A 12583-nucleotide genomic window follows, 5' to 3' on the forward strand; every position below is an offset into this window, starting at 1 on the left:
GTTAATTTATAGTAAAATATTAAATTTATACCAAAAAGAGTTATTACAATGACATACTATACTTTTGAAAAGTAAATACATAAACCAATATAAGTTTGAAATCCAGTTTTTAACGGGATAGCGTAAGCTAGTCATCAATATATATAAAAAGTTTAAATCTGAATATTTATTTATTTTTTAACCTTTCTTTTTAAAAAATTGTGAAATTATTTGTATTTTTTATCAATAAAAAGTAATATACAGCTTAGAGTAATTACTCTGTGGACGGTACAAAATTTTGCAAACATTTTCTTTTAGTTTAATTCAATTATGTAAGTTATGAAATGTGCGCTATTGCCATTTTTTAATCAAAAGAGTGCAATGTTTAAATTTTAAACAATACATACACACATTAAAATATTAAGACACAATTTAAATAAGAGAAAGCATACATCATATTGTAATCCCGTTTTAAAAGGGATAGTGGTAGCTAGTAATAAATTAAAAACTAAAAATTACTTATTTTTTAGATTTTTAGACCCATGACAGATAAAGCTTTCTTGCTAAAAAAGATTACAGAGTCTTTGCAAAATAGAGACATCTTGAAAAAGAAAATAAGTGCTAGAAAAAAAGATCTTGTAAATATAGAATCTCACATACAAGGATTTTACACTGTTCTCTACGGTAAACAATTAAAGGAAGTAGAAACATACAATGTTGTACCAAATTATCACATAACCTCATTTCCTATATTTTTAAAAAATAATAAGCATATTCTATCTTTATTCAGTATTGGTGTGCCTACCAAGTACCCAGTAAAGGGAAGTAAACTTGTAAATATTTTTTATACTGTAGGTTATAAAAGCAAAAGGCTATTTTACAAATATAAATCACATCCGGTTTTGGATGATAATTATATAGTTTATCACTGTCGAACACTTTACGAAAAAAATTACCTTATATTTGAAATAAAAACTGATGACGGGTTTTCACTAAAAGGAGATGGGAGGACTGTATGGGAAGAATTAAAAAACGCTGTTGCATTTCCATTAGAATATCCTACAACAGAAGATTTCTTTGGTATGTGTAGTGAAGAAGTCGTATCACTAATTAGAAGTAAATATGATTTGGGTAAATAGTTCAATAAACTTGTTTGGTAATTTATGCTCTTTTTTTAAATTTATTTATATTTTCTACCCTCTAATGAACAAAATAAAAGTCAAACCACTAGGTGCGGGAAATGAAGTAGGGCGATCTTGTATATTAATTTCTTATAATAATAAAAATATTATGTTTGATTGTGGTGTTCATTCGGCACACACTGGTATTGCATCTTTGCCTTTTTTAGACACAGTTGATTTAAGTACTGTAGATGCTTGTTTTATAACACATTTTCATTTGGATCACGCAGCAGGTCTCCCTTATTTAACTGAAAAAACGAATTTTAAAGGAAAAGTCTTTATGACACATCCTACTAAAGCAATTTTAAGGTGGATGCTTAATGATTATGTAAGAATTATTAATGCTAGTTCTGATGTAGATTTTTACACAGAAAAGGATTTAAATAACTGTTATAACAAGATTATTCCAATTGATTATCATCAAGAAATTAATATTGAAGGTATTAAAGTGATAGGTTTAAACGCAGGACATGTATTGGGTGCTGCAATGTTTTTAATAAAGATAGAAGATTCTGTAATGTTGTATACAGGAGATTATAGCAGAGAAGAAGATAGACACTTAAAAGCAGCGGAAAGTCCTAATTGTAAAATTCATGCTTTAATAACTGAAAGTACATATGGTGTTCAATGTCATTTATCTAGGGATGAACGTGAAAGTAGATTTACAAGCACAATCACAAAAATAGTAACAAGAGGAGGAAGATGCTTACTGCCTGTATTTGCATTGGGGAGAGCGCAAGAATTACTGTTAATACTGGATGAACACTGGTCTAATAATCCACAACTACATAGCATACCTATATATTATGCATCAGCATTAGCCAAAAAATGTATTGGTATTTATCAGACTTATATTAATATGATGAATGATCATATCAAAAAAAGCAGTTCAATTAAAAATCCTTTTGCATTTCAATATGTTAAAAATTTAAAAAGTATTGATTTCTTTGAAGATAATAGTCCATGTGTAATTATGGCAAGTCCGGGAATGTTACAAAGCGGCCTTTCAAGGGAATTATTTGAAAAATGGTGTGGTGATAGGCGAAACGGGGTAATAATTCCGGGGTATTCTGTAGATGGAACACTTGCAAAAGAAATACTAAATGAACCTAAAGAAGTAATGTCTATGAAAGGTAATGTTCTTAAACTTAATATGTCAGTGGATTACATTTCTTTTAGTGCACACGTTGATTTTGCACAGAATGTTCAATTTATTGACGAATGCCAGCCTGATCATTTATTTTTTGTACACGGAGAAGCCAATGAAATGAATAGATTAAAGAATGTTATAGCACAAAGAAATGAAAAGAAAAATGTACAAATGGAACTATATACACTTAGAAATTGCGAAGAAGGTTCTTTTGATGTAAAAAAGAAAACAGAAGCAAGTATTGTTGGCGATATTGAAGGTGAATTTGAAGGAATTCTTGTAGAAAATTCTGGGGATATACAAATTTATCGTAAAAATGAACTTGGAGAATTAAAACTTAAAGAAGTGGTGTTTTTACAAAAACAAAAGATACCGTATAATTGCACACCATTTTTAGTCAAACAGGTCTTGTACGATTCATTCGAAGAAGTTTTGGAAATTAATGGTGGTATTAAAATACGAAATATCAGTGTTACAATTAAAAATGATGAAGTTATTCTTGAATGGAAGAGTAATTATATTGATGATGTAGTTGCATTGAATATTAATAATATCGTGAAAAATATTACAGATAATGTAAAGAACATTAAAAAAAATAAAATGTGCAAGAAAGACGTTTTAATAGAATTTCTTAAAGCATCATATTTTGTGGAAGAGCTTGATGGACAAATTAAGGTGTCGGGATTTGATGAAACTTTGTTAATTAATGTATATGAGGACAGTTTTGAGATTTTGCACAAAAATAGGCTTTTTGATGGAGTTAATAACATTCTTTCTAGAGTAGAACGTTTATATAGCAATTTATAAATGTTTTTAAAATAAGCTTTTTTATTTATTAAATACAAATAATTTATAAATTTTAGTACATTTAATATATAACTACATATTTTTTTTACTTCTTAAATATTTATCAGCAATTATAAATGGATTATTTTTCAAGCTTGGGATTATTTCTTCTTCTATTTTCATATGCACAATATTCCTTTCCTCATAAAGTAGTTCATTTTGGTTCTTAAACTCACTTTTATTTTTTTTGTATGAATAGTCATATTTATTTTTAGGATATAATTCCCTTTTTTCTTTTTTATGTACCCAATCTAATAGGTCTTTAAACGAATATGTTCTTTGTTCTTTTTCTGTAAGTGGTTCGGACTTCTCAACTGGTGTATTATTAAAGGTAATTTTTTGTTCAATTACATTTTCGTGTTGTATTTTATTTGCACTCCTCGATTTTTCAATATTATTTTTTAGTCCCACTGTTTCTCCTAAGACAAAAATATTTTTTTGTATCTCAATCTCGGGGTTTTCATCGATTTCAGGTTTAAAGCCTAAATTTTTAACTTCCATTCTTAGATCTCTAATTTCATCTTTATTAAAATTTATAAATTGCGTTTTACTTCGAGTCGTCCTTCTAATGTTTTTAATAGGATTTTTTTCTTCTGTCATTTGAGGGCTTAAAAATCATAAATTTAATTCTGCCATTTTTTTAATTTTAAATTAAACATATGCTTTTCTAACATAAAAATGTCTTTTACATTTTTATTTGTTGTTTTTTTTAAGATTTTGATAAGCATTTTTTCTAAACTTTCTATTCTGTCATAGAGAAGTGGTACAATTTTGTCATTTTTACTATACGTATCTTTTATATTATGAACAAAAGGTTTTAATTCTAGTACATCTTTATTATTTAAATTTGAGGAGGTTGATTTAGTCTCATCTTTTACATTATCATTTATTTCTTTTATTTTATTGTCGTATTTAACCATGTTAAGTTTCATAAATTGTTCTACATAAAAACCTTGCTTTAAATTAATATCATGTATTGATACCTTTGATAAATCTAAATTAGTACAATCATTGTTTATTGTACAGGTCACAACTTTCTTTAAATCAAGGTTTGCTAAACGTGCAGCAAAATTTAAAGTAGATATTGATTCTTCTACACATTCTTCATTAGGAGATAAAGTACACAATGCAATTATATTTGTCTCTCCATCTAAAGAATTATGTAGTAAACGTGTAAGCTTTGAATCTCTGTAGCCAAAATATTTATTATTTCTTAAATTATTTACTACAGTGCATAATGCTAGTAAGCTTTTATTTATAAATGCCCCTTCAGTCCTTCTACTTTCATTTTTAGAAGCCTTTTCGGATCCTGCTAGATCTATTAAATTAATTATTATTTCTTTTTCATTGTAAAAATATGATATTTGAAATATTGTGTGTGATCTACTACTTTTAGAATTAAATTCTGTATTTCCATATGTTCTATTTTTTTCACAATGATCTAAAAATTTTTCCGCTTCATCTACATTTGAAATTGTAATATACGATAAATTATTTATTATTGTCTTATCATTTTTACAATAAATTTTTAATTCGTTTTTACTGTATAAATCATATAATTTTTCATTATAAATCTCTATATATGATACTTTTAATTTAAAATTATGTAAAAGATCTATTAATGAATACATTATCATTCCATTCGACTTATTTCCTAGCATAGTATACGTTTTACCTGAGCCAGTTTGTCCATATGCAAAAACTGTGCAATTGGATTTTTCTAAAATTTTGTTAGATAAGCATTTTTTATAAACTTCGTGATTATCTTCTTCGCATAAAATATTGCTAAAGTTTTCATATAAAATTTCTTGATTTTTACTTAGCCTTATTAATTTATTATTAGAATACTTCCAGATAGTATTGTTTTTAAGTGGATTTAATCGTATATGTACATCTATTTTTTTTGACATTTATTCATTTACGAATATTTAATTTAAAATAATACTGAAACAAATATGTACAACTGTTTTAGGTGAAAACAAAAAAGCTTATACCGACAAAATATTATACTTTAAGCTATTTATTGAATGTAACTATTTTGAGCATTAATCTCTCTTGAATTTCATTATCGACTTACAAAAAATAGGTTAAACTTAAAAGATAAAAAATAGTTTATTTAATGTTAATTTAAAAATGTAGATTATTAAGCGTAAAATTTAAGACATAATGTTTCTAACGAATTTTAAAAAATTACTAAAATTAAATTAAAATTTGTTATATTCAATTGAATATTAACAAAGCACAAATTAATGCATTCTAACTGGTATTTTTGTAAAATTATAAAAAAATGCTACTAATAGGCTACAATCTAAAAAAAATACTTTTTATCTTACAGATAAAGTACAGTAAAACAATTCTATAAGATTATAATTCTCGTTTGATAAAAGTCTTTTTGTTTAATTTTAAAAATTTTGCAAAAATCTATTGCGCATAAAATCATCCTCAAACAAACAAATAAAAAGCCTTATTAATGTCAGAGATCGAAAACAAAAGAAGTAAAAAAAATGAATTATTAATTAGAAAAGAAAAGTTAGAAAAGCTAATAGCTCAACTAGTAAATGCCAACTTTAATAATATACAGCGTGTATTATTAAACAAAAAATTAAAAGTTAATATTTGCCCAAATTGGACGGAAAATGTTTTATTGGCACGTTTAGATAATTGGCTATTGTATCATTTAGAAATTCTAAATTCCTGTATTCTAAAACTTTTTGTAAATCTTCTAAATGATAAATGTAACTTATTACTTCAAGTACAAGATTTATTTACAATAGTGACATTATATGAATTGGCAAAAGAACATATAACACATAAAGATTTACTGCCTGAAGATATAAAAACAATACAGTTTTGTATTGACATTACTAGCGGAGATATTACAGCTAAAATTTTTGATAAAGAAAAACTATTAAAATGTCAAAAAGTACCAGAAATTTATAAAAATATTAATAGTTATTTATCGTCCCCGTACATCGTTAAAGTCTGTAAAAAAGACTTTAAACATAAATGTCTAAATGTAAAAGTTAACAATATTATAAATGCATTTATAAATCTAGAGGATTTCTCAGAAGATTCTCTTTGTAAAATGTTAGATGACAGGTATCTTAATTTATCTCACGTACCGATGTTTATATCTTCAGATGAATTAGAAGACAAATTACACAAAGAATTGCTTATTAATGAAATAAATATATATTTAAAAAGAATGTACGGGACAAGTTACACAAATAAGAAAAAAGCAATAATTGTAAATTTACTGGCATTGGGAATTCCATATTTAATTGGTAACGTCGATGTTAATTATTTTAAAAATACTGAAGAGTACTATAAAATTTATTGGATATGTAATAATGAAATAAACAAATAATTTACTATAAATCTATTTTTTTGTCTTTTGTTAAATATTTTTTTATCATTTCGCCCTTAAATGGCAGCTTTAAATAATCAACTTTTTAAAGAATGCATAAATTTAGGTAAACAAAAAGAAGATGAAGTTACATGGTCAAAATTAGACAAAATTTTTATTAAATTAAGAGAAGAACTATGTGAATATGATGAATGTAAATTGTTTGTGGATAATTCATTAGATTTACTTTTAAGATCAATTTTATCTGAAAGGTCTAAATTGTCTGGAACATCACTTAATCTTTTAAAAAAACTTTTTGAAATTTTAAAGCATGAAATGACAAATATAACAAATATTTTATCTGTACTTTTAAAGTTAAGTGGAAGAACTAATAAAGTTGTATATACCAGAGCACATGATACACTGGTATACATATGTCAATATATAGATTTAATACAATATCAAAAGATATTAATTGAACATTATAATTCTACTAATAAAAATATTAGACTTGGTACTATAAAAATGATATTGGAGAGTAATAGTATTTCAGAAAAATTGAGTAATTTAATCGAAAAAGCCAAGACTGATCCAAGTGTTGAAATAAGATCTATATGTAAAAATAATAAAAAAACAGTACAAAATAAAGAATCGGGTCAATCTGATAAAAAAGAAGTTTCTGTTCAAAAAACAGAAAATTTGTATTTTAATCACGAGCCAAAACATTCGCCATATAAAAAAATACCAAAGTTGGAGCCAATTAAAGAAATAAATCCATGTAATAAAATTAGAGAATTGGAAAAACAAGTAAGACTAATTACTAATTTAAAGAAAATGGAGAAAAAAAGTAAATCAATTGAATTTAGGCCAAAAATAAATTTTATAACGAAGAAGGAGCCACAAGATGATTTAACGCCAAAGAAGTTAGATAAATATTTGAGTAAATATCGAACTATTTATGGAAGTGTTTTAGAAGAAAAAGCAGTTATTGATGTAGAAGAGAATGCAAAAATAGATTTAAGTGATCTGAATAAAGATGTTGAAAACTTATCATTAGTTGAAGAAAGCTGTGTCGAAGCATTAAATCATGATTACACGATTATTAATTCAGAAAAAACATTACTACCAGAAGAGAATGTTAATTATGTTATTAACGACAGTAAAATTGATCAAATGAAAGAAGGCGATAAAATAAATACAAAAGTCAATTTAGAGAATAACGACATTATTTCTTCAGTAGAAAGTAAAAAATGCGAGATCTTAGAAAGTAATTCTGAAATAAATAAAATACAATGTAATGATACAATCCAACAAAAATTGACTGATAAATATAATGATTGCCAAGAAAAGCAAAAAGAAATTGAAAGCAAACAAAATATGCTAACTGATTTTGACATGAGTAACAAAATTGAAGTAGATTTGATGTTCGATTCAAAAAATAAATTTGAGGTCTTGCAAGAAGGACTTTTAAAAAATACCGACGTGCTAAGTATAGAAGAAAATTTTTCGATTACCAAAAATGAGATGCCTGAAGGAGAACAACAAATTTCAGAAAAAATGAACGTGCTTTTAGACGATACCAATAAAGCTTCTGTGTCTAAAGACATTCCTTTAATAAATACTTCTACTCAAGAACAGAATTCAGAATGTAGTTCTAAACAGCTCTTAGATACCAATAACATTTATAAAAAACAAGATCATAATTTACGAGGATTAGAACACAACAGGTTTTCTTCACTTTTATTTGCAGATAAAGAAGAATGCGTAATTTATGATATAAATGCTGAAAGTCCACTTTTTAAAAGTTCTAAAACTTGTATTCCTCCTGATTGTCCTAATGTTTCAGAAAATTTGACTTCAAATTCACCAAAAACAGTAGTCAATACTTCTGTCAGTTCTTCTTTTTTGTATGCAAATGATTCTGTAGATGTAAATAATACCGTTGATTATACAAAGGTTGACTCAGTTATATATATTGATAAAAATTCATTTGTGCCTAAAAAAGAATAATATATTAATAACATTATATTTCATTAAAATTTATAAAACTACTTAATATTATTGGTTTGCTATTAATTATATTTTTTGTATGTACAATACCTTATTCGTATATGCATATTTAAAAATCTACAAATTTTCAATTTTTTAATAGTAATTTTATTAGTTTATAAATTAAATTTAGTATTTTATTCTTATAATAAGTTAAGCTAATGCCCTTTCTGTGATTAAAAGATTTGTACATTTTATATTATTTTAAAAATTATCCCATGTCAGACCCAGTAAAATTTATAGACACACATCTAAATACGATTATTAAAGAAGTATTACAAAAAAATAATTATGTTTATATGACTGATGTTCAACAAAAAACACTTCCTCATATGTTAAATAATAAAGACGTTGTAGTCCAATCACAAACGGGATCTGGTAAAACCCTTAGCTTTGTTCTTCCAATTATTCACAATTATTTAAAACAAATTACGTTTTATAAAGATTTTTCGGTTTGTATAGTTATTACACCCACAAGAGAACTTGCCTTGCAAATTACTGATGTTTTTAAAATGTTTAATGTGCCGACTAAATGTTTTATTGGTGGTTTAGATATTGATGATGATTTGATTGAGATAACAAAAGACTATAAAATTATTGTAGGGACACCAGGTAGATTATTAGAAGTTATAAAACTTAATACTAAGCTTTTTAGTAGGTTATCATATCTTGTATTGGATGAGGCAGATAAATTAATAGATTTGGGATTTAAAGAAAAAGTACTAAATATTGTATCTTTTTTGCCAAAATCAAAATCTTGTGGATTTTTTTCTGCTACAATAAATGAAAATGTAAAAAATTTATCAAAACTGATACTAAAAAATCCTATTTTTGTTAAAAGTGAAGGTAGCGAAATACCAAATAAACTTAAAATATGTTATCTTAAAACAAAATACAGCGATAAGCTACTTACTACGCTGGATCTCATAAAAAATAAGAAAAGTATTGTTTTTTTTGCTACATGTAACCAAGTTGATTTCTTTTATAAATTTTTAATTAAATTTAATATAAAGAATGTGTATAAAATTCATCGGAAAATGAAACAAGAAGATAGAACTAATGTTTATAAAGATTTTTTTGAAAAGGGAGATATTTTATTGTGTACTGACATTGCAGCGAGAGGAATTGATTTTAAAAATATTGAACTTGTCATCCACTTTGATATACCAAAAGATTATACTAATATTGTTCATAGAAGTGGGAGAACTGCTAGAAATGGAAAAGAAGGAGAATCTATACTTTTTGTTTTGCCTAATGAGCTTGTATATTTAGATTTTATTAAAATTAAAAATATTGAAATAGAAGAAATCACTTGTACACCTTCTTATAAATTAGATTTTTTAAAAACATTTATGGATGATGAATTATTAGAGCTGTCAGTTAAAGCCTTTGTGTCTTATTTTCGATCTTATAAAGAGCACACCCTTAATTACATTTTAGATTATACGACACTTGATTATGATGATTTAGTTGAATTGTACATGCTTAAAAAAATACCTGGAATGACTGAACTTAGAAATGTAGAGTTTAAAAAATTTCCGAAAGAATTTAAAGAAGAGAACATTAAACGAATAAAAAGAAAACCTAAATCAAAAAAAAAATTAAAATAAAAATTTTTATAAATTTATAAAATAAAATCTTAATGACCATTACAAAACAGCTATAAATTAAACCATTGATTATCAATAATTGTAATATTTTTCATATAAGTTTTTTTTGTTCCTTTCAACAGATACTCAAACACAACAAATTCTCCTTCGGCATCAATTGATGAATTAGAAACATAAATGGGATTTCTTTTATACCAGTAGGAAGATTCATCAAACAGCGCAATTCTATCAGAATATGCTAAATAAATTATTTTTCTAATTTCATTCTTTACATCATCTGTTAATAAATTTCTTTCTGATGTACGTAAGTTGAACTTATTATTTAAAAATTTTGACATTTTCGCTGCTTCACAAAATGTCGATAAATTAATTTCTATTTTTTTGCAAAACTCTTTTTTATGTTTTGCTTGCTCAAAATCTCTAAATACCTTAAGTATAACAATAAGGTCACTTTTTTCGGCAATAAAATATTTTTTAGTGGCAGCATTGCACGACAGTTCAATATTAATAGACATCAAGGAAGCCAAATCAATTAATTCTGGTAGTATATGTGTTGTATTAGGAATACATAGAAGTTTTGCGATTCTTGGTGGCAAAGGCAACTTACTAATAAATTCTCCTAATTTCGTCAATTTAGTGTCATTATCTATAATTCGTATACGTTTTAATTCGTTAAGCGAATTTTTAATATTAAGATCAGAAGGCCTATTTAAAAACGGAAATTTATGAATATCATTAATTCCAAGAGACAGTAAATTAAGTATTATTTCGTCAAGTGATTCATAAAATATTTTAGGATGATCGTAATCATCAAGTTTTAAAAATGTATTTCCACTATATAATCTGTAACAAATACCTGGACAGGTTCTACCAGCCCTTCCTGCACGCTGAGTAGCACTAGATTTTGAGATATATTTTATAGAATATTCAATTGTGTTCATTGATCCCACGTATTTACATTTTACCAATCCAGAATCAACTACATAATACACATCAGGAATAGTAATACTTGTTTCCGCAATATTTGTTGATAATATCACCTTTCTCTTGTCATAATGTTTATATATCAAAGATTGTTCCTGTTTAGATAGAGAAGAATGAAGAGGCAAAATTATACAATCATCAAAACGAGCAATTAATTTATCCATTACTTGATAAATGTAACTCTTGTCTGGCAAGAAACAAAGAACCGAATTACTTAAAATATCTTTTTTTGTTTTAATTATTTTGCTAACTCGATCAAATGCCGCTTGCACAACATCAGAAGGATCTTTATCTTCGTAAAAAACAGTAACCTTAAAAGAATTACAAGGTACTTCATATAATGCAATATTTTCAAAGAAGCCTTTTAGTTCGTCAATCATTATTGTTGCACTCATTAAAACCAATTTAAGTTCATTATTTCTTTCTTTCCTTATTTTTATAATACGAGACAATAAAGATATAAGAATATCCATATTAGAACTACGTTCATGAATTTCGTCTAGTAAGATTACAGAATATTTTGACAAAAGAAAATCACTTTGAATTTCTTTTAAAAGTATACCATCAGTCATAATTTTAATAGATGTATTAGAATCTACTGTAGATTCATATCGTATTTTATAAGCACATTTTTTCTCTCCCAATTCTTCATTTATTCTGTTCGATATGCTAATCGCAGAAATTCTTCGCGGCTGCGTTACGCCTATCATTTTTTTAAATCCTCCTTCGTACAGAAACTGAGGAATTTGTGTAGTCTTGCCACAACCAGTGTCTCCTTTAATTAATGTAACGGAATGTTTCTTTATTGTAGATATAATTTCTTCTTTTTCATAGTAAATTGGTAGAGTTTTTCTAAATTCTTCTATTTCCACTGGTCTGTAAAGACATGTAATCGTATCAAAGACAGACGATTCACCTAAAAAGTCTTCTAATGACACGTTTTCATCTTCTTGTTCATCGATAACTTCTTTTTCATCGATAACTTCATCTTCTTGTTCATCAATAACTTCTTTTTCATCAATAACTTTTTCTTTTTGTTTATCATCGACTTCTTTTTTATCAATAACTTTGTCTTTTTCAACAATTCCTAACGAATTATCATCATTAAAATATAGATCGGTTTTTGTATCTACATCATTAAAATATAGATCGGTTTTTATTTCTGATTTACTAGATTCTTGTTGAATATTATCAATACTACTTATATCTTCAATTACTATATCTTTCAAATTATCATCGCCAAGCTTATCAGAATATTTAGATTTATTTTTTTCAACAAAAATTGTAGTATCCTTAGATTTCTGAATCCGGTCATTCTCTATTCTAGCAATTTGCGCCAATAGATCATCTCGCCGTCTTTGTTTTCTTTTTTTATTTAAATACTTATTTAACAGTTTTTCTTTTCTCTTAGACATCAAAAAACGGTAAAAAAAATAGA

At 26.0% G+C, this 12583-nt stretch overlaps 8 protein-coding genes across 8 annotated transcripts; 5 read left to right on the forward strand and 3 right to left on the reverse strand.

The window, feature by feature from the left end:
• Positions 1 to 521: 521 nt before the first annotated feature.
• AAJ76_9000522 (hypothetical protein) lies at positions 522 to 1118 on the forward strand (the record flags this gene model as incomplete). The annotated part of the gene is made up of 1 exon (XM_024476604.1): positions 522 to 1118. One exon carries the CDS (start codon positions 522 to 524, stop codon positions 1116 to 1118), a length of 597 nt encoding a protein of 198 aa, XP_024331644.1.
• A 64-nt stretch (positions 1119 to 1182) lies between these two features.
• AAJ76_90001183 (beta-lactamase fold-containing exonuclease) lies at positions 1183 to 3117 on the forward strand (the record flags this gene model as incomplete). Its single annotated transcript, XM_024476579.1, has 1 exon — positions 1183 to 3117. One exon carries the CDS (start codon positions 1183 to 1185, stop codon positions 3115 to 3117), a length of 1935 nt encoding a protein of 644 aa, XP_024331645.1.
• A 72-nt stretch (positions 3118 to 3189) lies between these two features.
• AAJ76_90003756 (hypothetical protein) lies at positions 3190 to 3756 on the reverse strand (the record flags this gene model as incomplete). Its single annotated transcript, XM_024476592.1, has 1 exon — positions 3190 to 3756. One exon carries the CDS (start codon positions 3754 to 3756, stop codon positions 3190 to 3192), a length of 567 nt encoding a protein of 188 aa, XP_024331646.1.
• Positions 3757 to 3779: 23 nt separating this feature from the next.
• On the reverse strand, positions 3780 to 5066 carry AAJ76_90005066 (kinesin-like protein; the record flags this gene model as incomplete). Its single annotated transcript, XM_024476603.1, has 1 exon — positions 3780 to 5066. The coding sequence occupies one exon, from the start codon at positions 5064 to 5066 to the stop codon at positions 3780 to 3782; it is 1287 nt and encodes a 428-aa protein (XP_024331647.1).
• Positions 5067 to 5626: 560 nt separating this feature from the next.
• AAJ76_90005627 (hypothetical protein) lies at positions 5627 to 6523 on the forward strand (the record flags this gene model as incomplete). The annotated part of the gene is made up of 1 exon (XM_024476608.1): positions 5627 to 6523. The coding sequence occupies one exon, from the start codon at positions 5627 to 5629 to the stop codon at positions 6521 to 6523; it is 897 nt and encodes a 298-aa protein (XP_024331648.1).
• A 60-nt stretch (positions 6524 to 6583) lies between these two features.
• Positions 6584 to 8512, forward strand: AAJ76_90006584 (kinesin-like protein; the record flags this gene model as incomplete). The annotated part of the gene is made up of 1 exon (XM_024476614.1): positions 6584 to 8512. One exon carries the CDS (start codon positions 6584 to 6586, stop codon positions 8510 to 8512), a length of 1929 nt encoding a protein of 642 aa, XP_024331649.1.
• Positions 8513 to 8769: 257 nt separating this feature from the next.
• On the forward strand, positions 8770 to 10161 carry AAJ76_90008770 (dead box atp-dependent rna helicase; the record flags this gene model as incomplete). Its single annotated transcript, XM_024476635.1, has 1 exon — positions 8770 to 10161. The coding sequence occupies one exon, from the start codon at positions 8770 to 8772 to the stop codon at positions 10159 to 10161; it is 1392 nt and encodes a 463-aa protein (XP_024331650.1).
• A 50-nt stretch (positions 10162 to 10211) lies between these two features.
• On the reverse strand, positions 10212 to 12560 carry AAJ76_900012560 (hypothetical protein; the record flags this gene model as incomplete). The annotated part of the gene is made up of 1 exon (XM_024476580.1): positions 10212 to 12560. The coding sequence occupies one exon, from the start codon at positions 12558 to 12560 to the stop codon at positions 10212 to 10214; it is 2349 nt and encodes a 782-aa protein (XP_024331651.1).
• Positions 12561 to 12583: the final 23 nt, after the last annotated feature.

This window comes from Vairimorpha ceranae, assembly GCF_000988165.1.
Source record: "Vairimorpha ceranae strain PA08 1199 chromosome Unknown NODE_9, whole genome shotgun sequence".
Lineage (NCBI taxonomy): Eukaryota > Fungi > Microsporidia > Nosematidae > Vairimorpha > Vairimorpha ceranae.